Source organism: Eutrigla gurnardus (assembly GCF_963514095.1).
Source record: "Eutrigla gurnardus genome assembly, chromosome: 4".
NCBI classification, from domain to species: domain Eukaryota; kingdom Metazoa; phylum Chordata; class Actinopteri; order Perciformes; family Triglidae; genus Eutrigla; species Eutrigla gurnardus.
The window spans coordinates 15,412,872-15,433,646 of NC_139918.1; the positions used below are offsets into that span (position 1 = coordinate 15,412,872).

Sequence of the window (20,775 nt, forward strand, 5' to 3'; positions counted from 1 at the left end):
AAGATCTTCATAAGCACATGGAGTTTGTAATGGAATTTTAGATGTTTAAATTGGAATTTCCTAGGAGGATTTTCTAGCCACGTTGGTTTAAATGCTCAAGTGTTTCTTGAGTTTCCAAGCATGTCCTATGATAGTAAAGTGATGTACAAGCCTTAATATTATAAAATCTATTAAAAACTGGTAAGTGGTCCTTATTACGATTTGGTTAGTATTCAGCTTCAAGCTTGAGTATTCAGATCCTCTACTTAAGTAATAAATACTCTACTAATCAGTAAAGCGCATGCACACACACTTTTTAAAATGCTGTATTTCCAACAGTTTAAAAATCAAATAATCTTGAAACTTTGACTATTAGTTTGTTTAATCAGTATCAATGTGCCACATTTTATAAGACAATCATAGTTTTTGAATGTAAAACATTAATCTGCATGTAACCAGTTGTCTAATAAATACAGTACAGAACAACTATCTGTATGGAGAGGATTATGGACACATGTGAGTTTTGTTTTTGAGTTCTGACTTTAAAGTCAGAATTCTGAGATTAAAGTCAATATTCTGAGAATAAAGTCAGAATTCTGACTTTAATCTCAGAATTCTGGAATTCTGAGATTAAAGTCAGAATTCTGACAATAAAGTCAGAATTTTTTTGTTTGTTCTGACTTTAATCTCAGAATTCAGATTTTAAAGTCAGAACTAAAAAAAAATTCACATGTGGCCCTAATCCGCTTCCATAAAAAACTATTGTACATTAACAATTGTTTTTTTTAGATTCTATAATTCGCTACTACTAATGATCCACACAAAAAACAAAAAAACAAATTTGCATTATATCATTATTTTATTTCATATATTTACAAAACAAAAGTGTCAAATAACAGGATGCTTTTTTTAACGGTGCTCTGGGCATGTTTGCTCTGGCCCTGAGAGTTGAATAGATTGCACCCCCCCTTTAGTGACCTCCACAGGAGCCTCCCCTCAGCTATGTTTGATGTCAATCTGATCTCTTTTTAATGCATGGCTGACTGAATCCTTTCACAGCAGCCTTTTATTATACAGTTATAGATGAGCTGATGGTCGTGTGACTTCTAGACCTCTCTCTATGGGCACAGCAGTAAAATTTGTCCACTGGCAATAGAGCAATAGAAGCTGGTGAAAAGTGGCTGCTGGAGTAAACAAGCCCACCAAGCACAGCCGCCATGTCATCAGGCTGTTGGCATTTTACCCAATGGTGCATCCGTATAAATTATAGACATGTTTCTCTCCTCTTGTGACAAAATGTTAAGTAATCTGCTGGTCTCCTTTTCTGGAAAGAACACGATATTCTTTTAAATGAGGGTACGTACATGCTAAAGCCATCACGCTAAAGCCATCACGTACGTACATGCTAAAGTCATCAAAGGATTCTCTTTCATAGTAGGGACCCCATACAAAAGAAAGCATCACTCTGCACATTAAAAAACACTGGGAATCACTATGCATGGTAACTCTACACTATAATGATCACTGTAACCACAGCAAAGGCATACAGTACAGGAATTATCATCTCAATCACTTCAAATCATACCTGGGGAAAGGGGATGATGATCACGCGGGAATGGGTCTTGTTAAATTAGTTGGTTAACATACAGTTAATGTTGGGAACTTCTCATGGGGTGTTCAATCCTCTTTAGTCTTCGATTATTTAAATCATTTCCAGTTTCCTTACATGTTAATAAGTAATTAACTCGTTAAGTGCCATCCTCTACAGCCTGTACAGAACCATAAGTGTGGGTTTAATGACGTACCAAGGAATTATCAGTAATTTGGTGTAAAAATGGGATGACATTGCAAAACTCACACCATTTTAAAACCATAATCTTAAGTGCTTAGCTGAATGATAGCAAAAACCAAAAGCCCTAAAATAATAACTTAGTGATTTTGCGAAGGCACTGTTAATACCCGTGAAGTGGTTTGATAGATTTGACCATGAGGCTAAACAGTGTTGTAAGAACAACATGAGGAACAGCAGTGGAAATTCTCTTTTTGAAGCAATGCTGTTAAAACTAAACCGTGAAGGAGCTGCGGCAACCGCTGACAAACTAATGCAGAGATGTTAAAATGTTCTCAGTTGTGCGTTCAGTGATTTTAGACGGGAGAGAGTGTGTGTGTGGCCTTTGTTGGTTTTCGTGCCTCCTCCTGTTGTTTCTGCATCCACAACACCTTCTACTCGAGGCAGAACTGTGTCGACGGTCTGGTCGAAACCCTGCCTGACCTTCGCTTCACACTCCTTGACTCCCTGCCCGCCGCTGACGCACACAGTGACCCCGTCTCCAGTGTTTCTGATGGACCACACAGCAACCTCATCACATGACGGAGCACTGCTCTGCTGCCCCAGCCCCGGGGCCTCCAGGGAGGTTGAGGGACTCTGTGTCAAAGTTAAAGCCTGGTGGCTTTAGGGAGAAAGAAAGAGTTAGAATACTGTCATGTCCAAGCTCGGGTTGGGTGAAATTATATATGCAACCATGACAACACATCAGTCTAGCGTTTTTATTCTCAGATGCAGAATTACCCTCAGGAACTAGACGTCATATGGTATGTGGGTATTATATCAGTTATATCAGAACTGTTTTATAAAATCACATACTATCAGAGGATTTCCCCAGTCTTCATGGAACACTCGTATTCTAAGACATCTGAGGTTTCATATCTCCTCAACAGAAGCTCTTAAGTATTAAAAATGACAGAAAAGCATTTCCTGAAGATGATCCATGTTTGAGCTCATCCACGATAAACCTGATTCTTGACCAATGTTTAGAGTTCATACACTCATTAGCTGTAGTGAAATATATTATAAAGCAACATACACTCAGTGTCCACTTTATTAGCCCCATTTTTTTTTTTGCTGACAGGGAGCAATGAGAACTTACCGCATCACCTGCGAGCTCTTTGGGTGGTTGGCCCAGGTCTTGTAGCTGTAAGTCAAATAATTAATAATTATAAGCGGTTACGAGTTTCACTCTTAAACCAACGTCTATTCACATTGAAGTAAACTATACAACGGTTTGTAAGCTATGCCGTCCTCTGCCAATTAGATTTAAGATCGTTAAATGATGATGTAGTTCCTCTTACACTAGTAGCTATTTAATGGATGGTTTCTACATCATGTAAGCAATACTGAATCACAATCCAAATATCCAAGGAGTTCGAAGCAAAAACACTGTAACAAACCTCCAAACATCGATTCTGTTCAATCACAAGAAACATTTCAACAACCAAGATGTCAAATGTTCACCTTTTGCATCAGGTCCATGATCCTCTCGAAAGAGCCTTCTTTATCTTCTGTCCCCCTTTCCTCGGCCTCAAAGTGCTTACAGATGTCTCCCATAATGATGGCCTGCTGCTCATAGCGCTGGTAGTCCTCTGGACTTAGGCTTGGCTTGTTGGCATCCAACCACTCTGGGTACTGTGTGATTAAGTGACATTTATGAGTGACACTTGGTAATGGAGCTCCAGACTAGAGTGATTGCTAGTGAAGCAGATGCACACCTTGGCAGTGATCTCTTTGAGAGAAGGATAAAGCACTTCCTTAGAGAGGAGATTCTGCATGATGGACTGCATGATGGGTAGGATGTTGCCATCTTCACCACCGCCTTCACCACCGCCTTCGCCACCCTCTTCTAATCCCAGGCCTTCTAGGGCTTTGACAAGGTCATCTCCAGCTAGTCCTGTAGTCTGGAAGAGAACAATACTGACAGTCAGTACAGTTTCCTATGATTGCATCACTGTAAACAGTTCCAAAATAATTTATCAATTCTGATTGACCCACCTGCAGATTATCTGCATTTTTGGCTAGACCACGAAGGGTTTCTTTAAGACAGGAAGTGAATTCTTGTTGGGAGGCGGTGTCAGTGCCTGTACAGAATACACATACCGTTTAGGAACAAAACAGTATGCAGAGGAACATCTCAAAACCACAAATAAATCAACTGTAGACCTTACCAACTTTGCCTGCAGCCTCTGACAGTTTATGGAAGTGCTGCAGTAATTCGGGCTCCTCATGCGCCAACTCAGTCATTGCTTTCTCCCACTCCTCCTTGGCTTGGGTAGCCATGTCCCCCTCAAAGAGAGTCTCAAAGAGTTTGCAGTCTTCGAGCAGGGGTGGCTACACAGGTCAATAGAAAACATGTCAATCTCCATCTAGACATATTGGGGGAAGCCTGTGAGGGACAAATTATATCAAGCCTGCTTTTAAATATGTTAAACCAAGACTGTAATGATCAGTATCTAACAGGATGATTCTGGTTCATATTGTGGTGCGTTGTGATGTGAATCCTTAAAGAGCACCATCATTACACAAAGAATAAGGAACAGACCTTCTCTGCACCACTGTTGGCTGAGGAGGAAGCAGCTGCAGGTTCAGGGGCTGGAGTCTTGTCAAAGTCATCCAACGCACCTTAAAGAAAAAAAAGAGAACATCAGAATACACCATAAAATAAAAACAAATAGATATTAAGCGGGTGGGGAGGGGGGTACTAATATGTGAGATAGACCATAGTAATAACATGTATGAATTTTCTAAGAAAAAAAAACTGCAAATAAACCTTAAGCCATTTAATATTATGAGAGCTCCAGAAATTAAATCTCAAACATACATATTTGTTTTATACAGTCTTTCACTACAGTACATGAATTAGAGAACTATCTTCCAGGAGTTGCTCAAATAATCAGTTTAACTGACAGAAGGACCCACGGAAGGTTTTTGCAATGTGCATTATTTATGTGATAAAGAAGACACTTGGATATCTGACACATTTTGAAGAAAATACCAGGAAGTAATTCCCGGGGACAGGAATGTTAGTGGGAACAGGAATGACCCCGCTAATGTCGGCTGTCCTGCTAGCTGAGTTAGCAAACATTAGCGTCATAAAGCGCTTTGTCACAGAGCCAGGCGCGATGACAACGTTCATTTGATTGTTTGGGATTATGATATCACCCACTGGTTCGACTGTCAGCGATAACTTAAGCTACTATTTTTGGCGATATTTGGGAGCCAAACTGAAGGTCCCACCGAGAGCCAAGTCAGCCCAGAGAGAGGACCGAGAGACCGGGGGTCTGGGTGTCAAATCACAGCGGTGTTCAACGTCGGGACAAAGAGAGGCCCGCTGTAAATACTCAACACTTACTGTCCAACAATTCGTCCAATTCTGCATCGTGTCCGGTGGACGGCTCCCCTGTTGCTGACGCCATGATGCTACCTTCTCCAAACACCCACCGAGCAGTCTCCGAAAATTGACGTTTCTGTTGTGAAAATGTCGCAGACACTATTGCGTCACGCGTCGGATCTGTAGTTGAAATCTGGCGCCATCTGGTGGTAGTGAAAAAAACACAGGATAAAAATAAAAAGGAGACAAAGTCCTTCTCATAAACACCGAAGCCTAACTACATCAGCACTACTGTAAATGTGTTAACACTAAATTACTGCAATTAAAATATATAACTGCTGTAAACGAGAATACTGTAATGCATACACAGTATATGCATAATGCGATGTAAATTACAGTAAATACTTGTTAAGCTGTTTTGTCATCATTACAGCAAAGGTCAGGTGAACCCATCCCTCACTTCTTTCAGTCTTTGTCACTGGCTGCTGGGCTCTGCTCGCTTGTTTGTTGTTGTTTTTTCCACATTGTTACAGCAGTCTGTTTAAATCAGAGTCTGTTTTATCCTCTGACTCTGTTTGCTCTCCCCTTACATCTATGAGGCCATCGAACCTCCATCACAGCCTGGACAAGTGATCACTGTGGACTTCCTTATTCTTCAGCTGCAGTGGAGTTGTGAGCCTCACAGCACTCCTATCTTTAACTTAGTGCATTTACTAGTAGATTAATGCCTTCGTCACAATAAAAGGAATCTATATGGATTGTGTGGCTGATAAATGGTAGTTTGCATTGCTGTCAGGAGATGGCGCTCTTGTGGTGTTGTGCAGGGCTCTGAGCCTCAGCCACAAGGCCTCACTGTCTGTATGTATCTTATAAACAAAGACCTAAAGGCTCTTTTATTGACAGAAAACAGTCAAGAACATCTTAGTAATGCCACCTCAATAGGTCTGTATATGATACTCTTTACAGTTCGGCTGTTCATGGTGCGCATGTTGCTGAGATTTCTCTTCTTTCTCTCTCCTGTACGTTTTAATTTAGTTGTCTGAAGCACATTACGTACATTTCCTGTGAAGTTTATTCTTATTTTTGTATTTAAATATGCAACAATGGAAAGTAATTACATTCACTGAAGTACTTTACTTTTTTTTTTTTAACCAAGTATTTCCATTTCATGCTATTCCATTACATTTTGGAGGCCAATATTGTACTTATTTACTTCACTACATTTGTGTGACAGCAGAGATCTAGTTATTACAACACAGGTTCGGGTTGTATCCAAAATATCAAACCATTAACAAATAATGATATATATAATAAATTAGTAAATGGTCTACGTACTCCTCACTGCTGTAAATATGGCACACAATATTTTTATTTCCACTTTTATGTCTCCATCTGTAAATCTAGACCCTGGTTGCTCTGTGGTCTTTATCTAGATTAATTAAACTGCCAGATTAGCATCCATGGATACGCCAAAACAATGTTTTCCAGTAATTTCCTGGCCTCAGCTACTGGATCTACTGGTTGTCGGTTCAAACCTCTGAGAACAGGACGGACCGATTGTATTTGGAAACCCAATGCGGTAATTACAACTTCCCACGGTGAGTGAAATCAGAGCTCAAAAGAAAAGTGGTGATTTCAGGTAACTGGTGCCGGCCTGGGTCATTGTCTGGGCAGAAAGAGCTCAGGGTCCACGGAAAAAAGATCCACAGCATGCTCTCAAAAACAAGCAGCATATAAATTAATTACATAATTTGGTTTTTGTTTGTCATCGTCATCATCATCGTCATCATCTTCATCATCATTCATAATCCTGAGGCAGAAATCTTGAAAACAGCATTTATTTTTATTTGAACAATTAAAAAAAAAAAAACAATCAAGGTAGTGCATCTGCAGGTATAAACGTAAAGCTGAAAATCAGTGCTTTTATTGTGTATCTTAACAGTATACCCATTTTGTTTTAACAGAAATTAATTGTTAATGTTACGACATGTTATTTAGTAGCTGTTACAGAATCAGTTTACCATCAAACACTCCATAAGGCCTCATTTGACTTCAAACTTATTTTTTTTTTTTTTTGATGGCCTAAAAACGAGTCAAATATAAATAGATTGAGTTTGAAGAGACTGGTTTAAAGTTACCGTTAGATAAAAACCCATCCCGCCAACAGCCAGATCATTGCTTTGCAGCCATGAATCTTACATTTGCCAGTTATCATTATTAAATGATAATGTGCAGTCTGACAGACGAATCAACAATAATTAGAGACAAAACAAATAAATACAGCAGAACATTTTTGCCTAAAAATAACCAAAGAAGAAAAAACAGAGGACATTAGCAGTGACCAGTAGCTAAGTTAGTGGCGATGTTATTATCCGTGTTAAAAATGTAACATTCACTCATTCGCCTGTTTGAAGGGCTTCTTGGCGGTAAACCTTCTGATGTAAATGCATACAGCTTTGATGGAAAATACGTGAAAAACTCCTCCAGAAAATACAACTCTGTTGTTTTAAATTCCAGGAAGATCCACACCCTTGTAGCTGCGCCCTCTCGCCCTTTCACTCCCTCCCCCCTCCCTCTCTCTCTGTCTCACTTAACTTAAAATCCAATTAGTATTTGTGTGCGAGTGAGACATCTGTCTTCCACATCTTAGATAACACCCTGACCCTGCACGATGACCCTGATGTTGCTGTTGTTGTTTAGTGTCTCCAGTGTCATTATGTCGTCGCACCACAGAAACGCTCTGCATCTCCGTTCACTGAACCGGCGCTACAGAGATTCTTATCTTGGACCAGCATTCACCTGCACTGAGATCTCGACGCCCTGATACTTTCCAGCATTAATGCACATTTCAGTGTGTGACGTAGAAACGCGAGCGCGCCTTTTATCCCTGCTTAACAATGACACATATAAATTTAGACTTCTCGTCCAAGCTTCACATTCCACACTTCACAGTGAATTAACTGTGGGCATAGCGCCGGGATTAGTCATTGTTCTGCACCTACATTTCTGGATGTTCTGGATCCAGAACAGCCTGTATGCAGCGTAATATGTAACAGGAGTCAAACTGGAATGCATAGAACAATCGGGTGAGGTAAAGGAAACGTTTACAAAAGCATTAAAAACACACACGTCCTGTCCTTAAGATGTGAAAACCATATGCGGGCTACATATACAGCGGTCAAGAGAATTAATGTCTTTTCCACAGTGAAAACAGTGGCCCTCCCTTTCAAACCGTCACTGCGTTCCTGAAGTCCCACAGGGAGAGCTTTGGATCAAATCACTTCCTCTTACATTGTGATACCGCAGCGGTCTGACCACTCTCTCTGTGTCAGGAGATAACTCACTTTCTGTGACTAATGCACACACACACACACACACACACACACACACACACACACACACACACACACACACACACACACAGAGTCTCTTCTAGTGGATTTAAAGGAACAATTAGACATTTTGAGGAAATACACTTGCTGAGAGTGAGATGAGAAGATAGATGCAGGGTTTATTATAGGTTTATTTTAGCCTAAACGCGGGGAGAAACAGTGAGCCTCATTCTGGGGTCATCTCTATGTTCCCAGGGTCTGTTCTAGATATAAACTAACATTGCAAGTGACTGGTAGGGGCCATCATCACAGCGCAAATAGCAAAAGAATGAAGGGAGACAGACAGTTTAAATGCAGTTTGAATGGTAAAAATCCATTCAGCCACTGTGGAGATATGAATGTCTAAAGAAACATCTAAAGATACAGTTATTGCCATCGCCATGTTGCAGTTTGCATCCATGTCTCGTATCCTGTGACATTTTCCCAATTAGCGTATGAATTCTTGACCTATAGGCCATTAGGTGTTTTGTGAGGAAATAGGTTTTAGTGACTTTTACCATAGAAACACGAGGGGTTCAGATCTTCTCGTGTAAGCGTATTTCCCAAAATGTTGAACTATTCCTTTAACACGGTGTCACGAGAGGCTGACGTTCTCATACTCGCCGTGGTCCGAGTCCTCCAACTCGATACCCGGCACCAGGCTGTAGTATTCAGTCGACTGGGTCAGGTAAGCCTTCTCCCTGTCAGCCGAGTCTTTCATCACCTCGGTCACACTGACTGAGTCCAGGTCTGTTTTGTTGCCCCCCTCGGGCCCCTGGGGGCCCTGCTTCCCCTCTGTGGGGCTGGAGCAGCGTGAGGAAGCTCGGGGAATAGACTCCACTGAGCCCAGCTTGATCTCCACCTCTTCATAGATGTCCCTGGTGCTGCCCAGGAGGGTGGATGCCGGGCGGAGCAGCAGCTGGTTCTTCAGGATGCCCTCATTGCCACAGTTTGCAGCCTTATTCAGTTGAGTGGCTGCAGCTTTCTGCTTGCTGCGGTGCTTCTGGCCATTGGAGCTGGAGCTGGACTTCCTCTTTTTAGAGGTGCTCACAGGTGCTTCCTTCTTCTTCCTCCCACAGCACCAGCAGAGCACCAAGGCGGAGAGGATGACCAGAGGGAGCACGATGAAGAGCGCGGTGAGGCCAGCGGGACGGCATACGTCACTCAACCTCAGCGACAACACAGTCCTGCCGGCCAGGTGCTGGGGAGAGACGCAGGTCAGGTTCCCAACCAGATCCTGCAGCTTAGAAGACCTGTTAGCCTTCCTGCCTTCCTCCAGGCCCTCCAGGAACAAACAGGAGCAGTCCCAGGGGTTTCTATCCAGCCCCAGTGTTTGCAGACGGGTCTTCTGCAGCACGGAGCCTGGGAGGAAGCGCAGCTGGTTTCCCTGCAGATCCAGCTTCTGGAGGCTGTCTGAGCCCTGTAGGAAACCCTCAGGAAGCTCCTGAATCAGGTTCCCGCTCAGATCCACCTCCATCAGGCTGGGCTGGCTGGCCAGAAATTCCCCTGGCAACGCTGTTAGTCTATTGCGACCTAAGTAAACCTTCTGCAACGTAGAGACATCTCTGCCACTCGTGTGCACAGAACTGATATTGCAGAAGGAGAGATCCAGCGTCTCTATGTTTGTCTCATTGGTAAACACAGACCAGCGCACGTGGCTGAAAGTGGAGCCGGAGAAGTTCAAGCAACAGACGTCAGCAGGAACCTCAGAAGGAAACTGGGACAAAATGGTGGCTGCCGGACACACGCATCCACCCACAAGTCCCGTCTTCACCAGTAACATGACGGTCAGCAGGGCACCACACTGGCGAACCATCTCTGGAACAGAAAACACAGTCAGACACTGAAACGTCACTACGAAGCCTCTCTGCCAGGCAGCCTACCTGCCTCCTGGTCTCTCTCTTTCAGCACTGGAGGGGATCCACTATATGCAGGCTCACTGTTGTAAACCTAGCAACTTCTCTGAGGACTCCCGGTTGCTGTGAGGATCGTGGCAGTTGGCATGGTGACACGGGTCACTAGGGATCAGGAGTTCAGTGTTTGGCTGTTGAAGAGGAAACAGATGCTGCTCTGACTTTCACGTGAAGGCTGTGCCGTAAAATAACAGATGGAAGTTGTACAAACATCACCTGAAGATAAAGCTGGAGACGAAAGTAGTTCAGCCAGCAGGTTATCTGGTTTACTTAGACTGTAACGTCTCAAATCCGATGTAAAAGTTGTGCTCGACAAATAAACCTGAACACGGTTGAGTTAAAGCCAAAAAGTTGCAAAAAAAAAAAGTTAAAAAAAAGAAAGAAAAAAAAGAAAACGTAAATACTTAAAAAAAAAAAAGCATAAAAACCCCCACAAAAGATTGAAATATAGAATAAAATACAATGGAGAAACTTTGGGGATTTCTTTCAGTGTAAAATGCTGATTGGACTAGGAATAAAATACATGGTTGCCAGGCAACAGGCCTATATTTTGAATTAAGAATAGTTGACACTTATATAAATGTGCATTTCCATCTCCCCACTCATACATGTTGTTTACTAGGTACAAAAGAAAAATGATTTTCCATAGATTTTAAAGTTGTATGGTAAGTACAGTGCAGTGGGCAGGTTAATGTTAAAATGAAAAGGAACAAACATGCAAGACATCAAAACACATTTGTACGCCATACATTATCTTATTTGAGAAGGTCCCTAAAAATGCTTAATTCCACTGTAATTTCATGTCGTTAAAATGACCCCTGTGGGACTACTTTCATCTCAGGTTTCATTCTGTCTCGTTGAGAGACCGTGACATGACAAAAAACTAATTGCTGGTCACTTCCTGAAACTCCCGTGTACTCGGTGACGCCGCCTGAACATGAAAGCACATGTGGTCGACATAAACAAGGCCTGTGTTTTGTGAGAGACTTCACATGTGAGGCAGGCAGGAAGAGAGCGAGTGTGTTTAGTCGTGACATCCAACCACAATAGAGCTGAAAGCTGCTCCACAGTGAGGAGGCTGGAATGTGACCAAGGCCAGTTCAAGACCAGTGGAGTGTTTAAGAGAGACCACCTTTGTCAGCTGAGATCCTCTAGACCTCATAAGCACAACAATTGCATTATAGGAGAAAAACACGTTTAGATGTCAACAAGACCAAACGATTCACCGATAAATGTATCAGCAGAAATTATGAAAATAATTATTTTTTGCAGCCACAAAAACAAGTTATTTTTCGGGCAAAAGGTGACATATAGTGTCTAAGATATTTGAGTATAGTTCTGTTTCTCTCTCTATTTTAGCAATTATGCACCTGAATGATTATGTTTGGGTGATATCTATTTATGGCTGCACTTATATGGACTTTTCCAACCATCTGCGCTTCATGGGACACACAAACAATTGAATGCTCTTGATGTGGCAGATGTGGCTGCACCTAAATGTCATTGTGATTAAATGTACAGTTTGTTTGACAGCTTCATCCTGTTCTTGTTTTGTATCACATGTAGCTAAATTTAAAATGTTAGAACGAGATGGTGAACGGTTAAAGGATCACCAAAGTTATTGCTATTAATCCCGAGGGGAACATGAATGTCTGCACAAAATATCTCCTCAGAATCCATCCAATATTTCATAAGATATTTCAGTCGGGACCAAAGTGAAAAGCTATTTTAAGTGTGTGGCGTGTTGTCATCCCATTATAAAGTCTATTGGCCACGCCGGGCAGAAGCAGAAAACCTTTTTGTCTTAGCACTTAGCAAGCAATTTTCAGTCAGATGAACGGGTGCCGTCTTGTAGTCCATTATCCAGTTCTTATAATACATCTATGACATCAAGCTCCAAACACAAAAGCTGACCTTCATGTACAAGGAAAAACCATGGGAGCATCATAAACATGGAAATCAGAAGAGCACATGTGGATTTTTTAGCCTCGACTTCAGCAGAGCATCAGAATTCTCAACAAAAAAACAAACGCAGGAAGTGTGTGTCAAAGGAAAGAAACTCTGACTCTGTGTTGCTTGGAGAGATGATGTCATGCATCCATGAGAGGAGTGCAGTGTTTGGCCGGGTATACGGGAGGATGAGATACCGTAGGTACCCACCAGATTTATTTACACTGCCGTGTGTCAATCTAACATCTAACGGTATTCAGCCAATATCCAGTAGTGAAAAGTAAACAGTACAATTTTGAGGTACTTTACTACATTTTAGAGGGCGGTATGGTAGTTCTTAGACCAGCAGCAACATAATTATTTGATGATGTTATTATATAATGTTACTAAAACAAAATATATCATTAATTTTGATGCATTATTACAGATTAAGACACCTGGCAACATATACAGTTATTTAAATTAGCTCCACATTTACCTGCAGCAACATAAAAGTGATTACTTAAAACATAATTCTAATGATTTTGTAGTTCAGTGAATACAGGACTACACTATGTCTACAGTGCTGGATTACTTTGACTAAGTCTGAGTACTTCTTCCACCAGCGGCGATATATTTCATACAGCAGTTTGTTCCTCTCTGGGCCAAAAGAGGTGATAGAGTTTACATCGGCAGCAGACGACCAGCAGTTTGTTTGGCATAAATATAAGGAGTGCTGGGGGTGAACCTGGGCACCAACAGCTGAACACAAAGGGCAGAGAAACGCCAACAAGAGGAAATCTAGAGGCAGGCAGGCCTCCACACTGACTGATAGAAGCTACAGTTGGTAACAAAAAATAACTTTGTACGTGAGACAGATAATCTACAAAAAAAAAGAAAAAATCGGACTCCTCTGAATCCTTTTAGTGGCATTATGAAGAAAAACCACCAATCGGAGCCGAGAAGTGTCGAACAGCCGTCCATCACTGCTTCTAACTGTCAAAATAAACAGCAGTGATGAAACTTCTTTTGCCTCCATTCCCTATTTCTCACCTTGATGCTTCAATCAACGTTTGAGATCATGTGACCCCAGCAGAGATACTTCTATAGTATAATGACTTTTTACACGATTTAAGACAGAACATGCTATCATGATTTGGTCAATCAAACATTGTCGCTTAAACCTGCTATATGTGATTTTTTTTAGGCCATATGGGGGCAGCAGAAACACATAATTTAAATTGATGTTGTGCATGCAATAGCATTGACTTGAAGTTGTGTGATAGTCCAATATTCACTCTACTTTTTGCTCCGGTTTGGGTCTCTACCAGCTCCTGTTGGGAATGTCTGCTGCTAAAAGCTCCTCAGTGTTCACCAGCTAGTCCCCAACTTGATGATGCATCAGAAGTTCATTCCTGTTTATTATAAAGCAGCCATTTATTCACAAATCCTTACTTGTAAAGTGCCTTCAACGGTCACTTAATGCTTTGGAGGAGATTAATAGAGTTGAATGTGTGATTAAAAAAAGAAATATTTTTCAGATAAGGGGGTAGACCGCGTGTTTGCTTTTACTCTCCAACTTTGCTCTCCAACTTTTACCATGTGATCGGAGCCTCCTGTTGGTGCACAGCATTTCATATCATGCGACTTGTCATTATTTGCATGCTGCTCTGTAAAAATCTTTTGTCCTAACTGATAGCTATCAACAGGGAATAGATTCAAAGCTTGAACACCACTTTGCTTAGATTTGGATGCTTTGGATTGATTAGGACTTTTGACCGGTGAAGATAACTTGACTTCCATCTCAGCCTGACAACACAAACAGTCTAAAGGTTGGAGTGGACTCAGGTGGTGCCACTCTGGAACTGATTTTTCTGGCCCAGAGCCAGTTCTTTGTCGATGGAAACAGAAAAACCGGTTCCAAACGAAGCACTGGCCCCGAACCAGCACTGGAACTGCTTTGGTGGAAAAGGGGTAAGAGCTGAACACATCTCCCAATCTGACAGCTCATGAAGATCAGCATTTCCACATATGTGTGTCAAGCAAGCGCCCCCTGTATTGACGGATGAGTCGGCCTTTGGATTTTGAAGTTACACACAACACAGGAGACACTTAACCTCAGAACCGGGAGCGTGACGCATCTTTATCCAAACAGAGGGATTTCCATCTCCTGTCAGGGTGTGAATGAGAGAGTGCCCAGAGCGAGAGGTTTGAATCTGGAGAACATGGGTGATCTCACTTGCTAACAATGTGAGCTGCTACATCCTCTCTGGCAGCAGAGCTTCCTCTGAAATAACGGCCTCCTTTCTCCTTTCATACAGCTTTTCATCATAAAACATTTGGACGTTAAAACCGGGGCCACAGCTGCAGCACCGCTGTGGTGCTTTAAAGGCTGATTTTGTCATTATTTAATACTTAATGAGGGAAAGGAAATTGCAAATCTAACACTTGACTAAATCGATACAGTATAGAAATTATATTCATTAGTCCATTATAGATTATTGAGACAATTTTATGTACTTTTTTTGGTGGGGTCAACTTTCCTGGAGAGGAAGCCCATGATGTCAGTGTTGCTCATTATCTGGCTGCAGCTCTGCACAAAACACACCATAATAATAATGTCAAGTTATAGGCCACCATAATTGCAGCTGCAGCTGCGTGTGGATGATTTAAGCTCCATGAAATATTTAAACACACACACACACACACACACCTAAAACTTGAACGCACACCTGTTGTTGTTTTTTTGTTTGTGGGAAAACCTGTTTAAAAAGTGTCCTCTTACCTCTGAGCAGCTTGCCTGCTGACGTCGCTCTCTGCCAGAAGCTCTCCAGAGATGAAGCTGTGATTGAGGAGTCAAACATCACCGGGAGCGACGGCGGCAGCGTCTGTCTCCTCTCTGCATCCCATCAACAGTCCCTGCTGGACGCCTCCTCCTCCGGATCTGAGGGTGTGCCTCCCTCTGAGGGGAATGTGGAAATACAGCTTCCACTCACTGTGTGTGTGTGTGTGTGTGTGTGTGTGTGTGTGTGTGTGTGTGTGTGTGTGTGTGTGTGTGTGTGTGTGTGTGTTCGTCGTGTTGATCCATTCACACTGTACAGTTAAAGTTGATGTTATTTGCGACTGAAGATTTGTTCCTCCCTGAGTTCATAAAAAGTTGAACTGAGCTGCTGCAGCGCTGTGACCGCAGGGCGCCCCCTGGTGGCCGAACTAAATACAAACTCAAGTACAAAAAGATTTAGAATGGAACAAAAGTAAAAAATGACTCACTATGCAGAATGGCTCATTTCAGGATAATGTATGTTACACAGTTGGTTTACAATTATTGACACACAAAGATACGTCACGTTAGTGTTGCAGCTTGTAAACGTGGAGCTAATTTTATCTGCTTGTGAAGTTTCCCCCTGAGGAACGATAAAGTTTCTCTTTAATACATACATTACATTTATTTATTTATTTATTATATTTTAATCAGAATCTGCAAAGTAGTTATATAACGTAGCATAAAATGAAGATACTAAAGTAAAGTACAAGTTAACAAAACTGTACAGTTCAGGAAATACTTAATTACTTCCCACCACAGTTATACATTAGTTTGGAGCATACAGTAAGCATCCATCTCTGATCTCATTTTAACATTCTTAACTTTCATTTCAACTCCTTTCATTGCTTATTGGTTTGTTTACTTCTTCATAAATAAGCTTTAATCAGTTAATTTAATACATTCATTTCCACATTTTCTTAAAAGTGGAAATCAGTATTACCAATAGATGGCAGTATTGACCAGCTTTCAAAAAGCTCAAAACATACTCGCTTTCCAAGTTAACCCACAGAGAATTATTTTTTAGAATCTATTGATTATTTCACTCTTTGAGCTTCTCAAATGTGAGGATTTGCTACTTTTCTTTGTCGGGAAATCTCTGATATTCTGTTACTATTAATCAATAAAATAAATGGGAGATTAATTGATAATAAAAGTAAACATTATTTAAAACTCTCAAACTAACAAAACATATACAAACAAATGTATTTATTTAGATATAAAAGACAGATGCATTTTTTTTTTACAGTCTATATACACTGTTCAATGACAATAATAAGAAAATCTCTGAATTGCTACAAAATCAGTGTAAACATTTTTTTTCTGGTTGGTCATTTTCTTAAAGTGTCTGTAATGAGACAGAAAGAGTGCAGAGAACGTATTGTAAACAATGCACACCTCCCTCTCACTGAATATAACACTGATACAACAAACACATCAAGAAACAGAAGAGACGATATAAAAAAAAAGGAGATTATGCTATTGTCTTGATCGATGTAAGATTACACATATTGAAACATATTTTGTTGGCACCTCTCAGTCCATGACGGACAAATCACGGACGATACATCTTAGTGCAGTTCTTGTTGTTTTGTGTGTCAGCTTTAAGTCCCAGGTCACACTGATCTGCACCACACGCTCTAGAGTATATTTATATACGGTCAGTCCGACACTTGGTGGCAGCACTGCTACAGTTTAGTGTACACTGCGGTTCCCTCTTGTGCAGAGAAATGTACGTTAACAAGCAGTTGGGTTTTTTTCTCAATGACACTTTGGTGACACGCTACAGCCTTTAAATAATCATTTGAGGGAATAAGATTATTATCTTTCTGGCCGAGAGTTGGATGAGAAGATACCATTCCAGTTTTAAACCCTTTCTGCATTGTTTGCTAGTTTCTTTGAAACTCCTACTCATTACTTACAGAACATCAGTGAACTTTGAACTCTTTACATTTCTTAGATCCGGGGATGCAGGTTTACCTTAAGTGCAGTCTTCCAGTTTGAAACTATTCTGTCTGCTGGCACCGTCTCAGCTTTTAAACTCTGTCCCGAAACACATTTATAGACTTATTTTTCTCTCTCAGCTCTGTTGTGTCAATGCAAGATTTTATACTTATTTTTAATTGTTTCTTTTTTGTTTACCATATGGATTATTTCATTTGGATGTTGTTTTTGATGATTGCCTTCAGTAAAAAAAACTCTTTGTTTCTTGCTCGAAAAGCCATCAAATCAAAAGGATTATTATTGTTAGCACCTCCGCCAGTGAGGTTATGTTTTGGGTTTAGTTTAATGGTTTGTTTGACATTTTCATGAAACGTGGTGCAAGGGTATAGCACGGGCCAAAGGAGAACCCATTACATGCTGAAGCGGATCTCAAAAAACCCAGATCGGACACACGCATTGTGTTTCACTCAGGGAAACGGCCTTGGAGGAGGCCTACGGTCTCCCGAGTGCACTTCTAGTTATTGTTGTCATTATGTCTGCACAGTAAATATGAAGCTACAGCCAGCAGCTGGTTAGCTTATCTTGGTTTAAACATTGGAAACAGCTAGTCTCCCTCTATCCAAAACTACAAAACAAAATCTGCCTACCAGTGTCGTTAAAGATCAACAACTAACAAGTCATATCTCATTTCTTTATATCCGCCCAAAATCTGAAATGTGCTAATTTGCGGTTTTATTGGACGATTTCTTGGCTGCGTGCACGGACTCAGTCATGAAATAACCGAGATCTAACATGTTAATTGAGCTTTCTTGTTACTGGTGGGCAGATATTACGTTTAGACAGAGCCACGCTAGCTGTTCCCTGTCTTGTGCTATGCTAAGCTAACTGTCTTTTGACTGGAGATAAAGATTTAGCCTACAGATATGAGAGTGGGGTCACCTCACCATCTAACTTTTGACAAGAAAAAAGGCACAGCTCTCAAATGATTCTTTGCTCTGTTGTTCCGACTCCTTAAGTGCAACTCATCATCCATTTTATCATATTAGAATGCTTCCACGCTTCTTTTTAAAATGAAGCTAACCCCTTCTCACACCTCGCATATGTCTTGTGAGTTGTTTGCAATGTAACGAACATTTTTACTAATTTCTAACCGTCTCAGATTATTATTTATTATTACACATAAAAAAACAAAACCATCTGAAGTCAAACACAAATGAGTGGAAGTGTGTTTTAAAGACAACAGAAGCGCTGCTGGGTCATTGAAGTGATCACTGGCAGGTGCTCTTTGGTGCACTGTGCTTATTCAATCTTGTGAGGGGCTCATTTAATGGACAGAATATTGCCCCAAAAAGTATAAAACATAAATCTCCCTCTAAAATAATCCAATGCACACTGTAGAGAATTAGCATGTGTTTATTTTACCCATCAATATGTGTTTGAAATGACCAACGTGTTGTGACTTGTGTCGTGTCTTCCACCGATGCACGGAGCCCTTCACAGATTGAATAAGCAGAACAGTGTCATTTCTTTCTTTGGTATCTTCATAGTCTGCTCGACCCCAACAGGAGTATTTATGGACGCTAGGCTGGGAACCACTACATTATAAGATCCTATTCAGACAAATGTCCTGGTTTTACCTGGAGGCAGAATTAAAATCACTAGATATCTGTGACTTTCCAACGAGCTCTCAGCTCATTCTGTCCACATCACAGATGCTGTGGACATCTCTGAATAAAACAAAGCCACCGCTATTCACATTTAGAATTTCACCAGATTTCCTCTTTGCCCGCCGCTCTGCCTGCCGTCAACTCTGCATTTTGTTTGTACAGTTAAAACTCCCACTCACATATTTGCTGTCAAGAACACATTTCTGCCAACTTCAGCCTTGAATAAGCAGTATATTGTTATTTAGATTGGCTCCTGCCTGCTGCTTCTTTTTTTTTTTTTTTTTTTTTTGCATTACTGATTTCTTTTTTCTGGGTGGCCCGTCATGAGTCCAGGTAGATGGAGTAGATCTGGTTGAGGCAGCGGTCGACGCCTCCTGCCTGGAAGAGGAAGCTGTCGTCTGAGCAGGGAGACATGGAGTAGCCGCCCCCAGCGTGACCCTGCAGGTCCTGCAACAAGTCGAACCCTAAGAGAAGGAAAACAGTACATGTCTACACGTTTGGTCGCAACAGCTCATTTCTTTTCATGTGAATGAGATTTTAAGAATGAATCACACATCATTACACACAGAGGTCATAGCCAGTTAGCTACCTTACCTTGTGTTGCCATTGACAACAAATCATCTTAAAGCAAAGGGATACACCAAAGGACCAGACCTATATACAGACTCTATGACATCCAAAGCATGAGGGCAGTCTGGTTAAGAAGATATACGCTGCGATGTGAGTATCAGGCCACGGTAAAAGAAACAACGTCTACAACAATATTGTATCTATGCTTGGTTCCTGTATTTTGTATATTCAAGGAATGTGTCTCCTCATTGCTCCACACAGATCATTTCTACGTATCTTCAGTGGACGTTTAAGTTGTTAAGCTGTTTCATGCTGATTCATGCTTTAAGTCTGCACGTTTTGCTTATGGAGGCTTACCTGCAGAGTGAGAGGTGGAGGAGGTTGTGAAGTAATTGGCGGGTTCAAAGCCTCCATCGCCGACTGGTTGAACCACCTTCCCTTCTCCGTACAGACACCCTTGGAGAACCACAGAGGAGAGCATCAAGAACAGCAGCACCAGAAACCAAACATCACACAGACGCTGACACGTGTGCGGTGGTCTCTGTCGGTACCTTGCTGCTGTGAGAATACTTGCTGGTGGTTGTAGGTTTTGTGGTAGTCCTGCAGCTGGACGTCCACTCGGTCTGACGAGGAGCTCACTGGGCTGACGTCAGCGGACATGAACAACGATCCGTTTCTGAAGGCGAGACAGGGAGCTGAATTACTCACTACAGACACATTTAGTGGGAGTGTGAAAAGGGAACCCTGAAGAACAGTTAAACTTGATTCATTTATGTTTCGCACATGAAATGTCAGTAGCCTCTTTCTTTTACGGTCATTTCAACAATTTTGTTTGCATTCTTTTGAATTTATTAGATAAATCATTTTAGAGACGGCATTTAAAGCAACACTAAAGAGTATTTAGTGCCTTAAAATAATGTTTCCAAAATAGTTTTAGTGGTTCATCACCTCAAAACTGGTGAACGGCACTTCAGCATTCGCTCTGCGGCCCTCCATTGGCTGTAACCGCACTATGTAACTTTGCCTCGTCGGGTAGCGGTTTTGTAGTTCTAATGAGACTACGAATTAGACCTGCTTTACGGCAAGCGTTACAAAAGCCGGTAAGTGGAGGCTCTGTGTGGAGATCAGTGGGAGAACACCCAGCAGGTGCGTGGAAGATACCTTGCAGCTAGGTAGTTTTTAAATTGGCGCCATGGCAGAGCCTGCAAAGAAAAGGAGGAGTATAATGTCCGATGAGGCGAAGAAAAGAAAACGGGAGCATGACAAAGAACGAGCTCGTACGAGAGTGAATATCGGACTGGCTCACACTCGTTGGCGAGAGCTGAAGGAGGCTACAAAATGCAAGACGGATGGTGACTTGGCTTTGTTGCTGCTGGACTTGTAAATAATACCGGTAGCCTAATCATTTTTTTTCCAACC

The 20,775-nt window shown here is 41.5% G+C and overlaps 3 protein-coding genes across 4 annotated transcripts in view; all 3 read right to left on the reverse strand.

The window, feature by feature from the left end:
- Positions 1–819: 819 nt before the first annotated feature.
- Positions 820–5,283, reverse strand: pex19 (peroxisomal biogenesis factor 19). Its single transcript, XM_084007616.1, has 8 exons — positions 5,163–5,283; positions 4,353–4,432; positions 3,979–4,141; positions 3,806–3,891; positions 3,526–3,711; positions 3,272–3,442; positions 2,907–2,951; positions 820–2,429 (listed from the first exon to the last, which is right to left on the reverse strand). Exons 1-8 carry the CDS (start codon positions 5,224–5,226, stop codon positions 2,343–2,345), a joined length of 882 nt encoding a protein of 293 aa, XP_083863742.1. The 5' UTR covers positions 5,227–5,283; the 3' UTR covers positions 820–2,342.
- Positions 5,284–7,009: 1,726 nt separating this feature from the next.
- On the reverse strand, positions 7,010–15,274 carry LOC311012003 (uncharacterized protein). 2 transcript variants are annotated; one of them, XM_084007263.1, is made up of 3 exons: positions 15,140–15,274; positions 10,396–10,556; positions 7,010–10,330 (listed from the first exon to the last, which is right to left on the reverse strand). In XM_084007263.1, exon 3 carries the CDS (start codon positions 10,326–10,328, stop codon positions 9,108–9,110), a length of 1,221 nt encoding a protein of 406 aa, XP_083863389.1. In that variant the 5' UTR covers positions 10,329–10,330; positions 10,396–10,556; positions 15,140–15,274; the 3' UTR covers positions 7,010–9,107. The 2 variants fall into 2 exon arrangements, with proteins under 2 accessions (XP_083863389.1, XP_083863388.1); XM_084007262.1 differs by lacking the exon at positions 10,396–10,556 and having other exon boundaries at positions 15,140–15,252.
- A 1,095-nt stretch (positions 15,275–16,369) lies between these two features.
- glis1a (GLIS family zinc finger 1a) overlaps positions 16,370–20,775 on the reverse strand; it is a 38,670-nt gene continuing 34,264 nt past the window's right edge. Inside the window, exons 7-9 of the mRNA XM_084008130.1 lie at positions 19,908–20,032; positions 19,714–19,812; positions 16,370–19,250 (exon numbers count right to left, since the gene is read on the reverse strand). Of these exons, the coding sequence (XP_083864256.1) occupies positions 19,108–19,250; positions 19,714–19,812; positions 19,908–20,032 (367 nt within the window). The 3' untranslated portion in view covers positions 16,370–19,107. The remainder of the gene's footprint in view (positions 19,251–19,713; positions 19,813–19,907; positions 20,033–20,775) is intronic.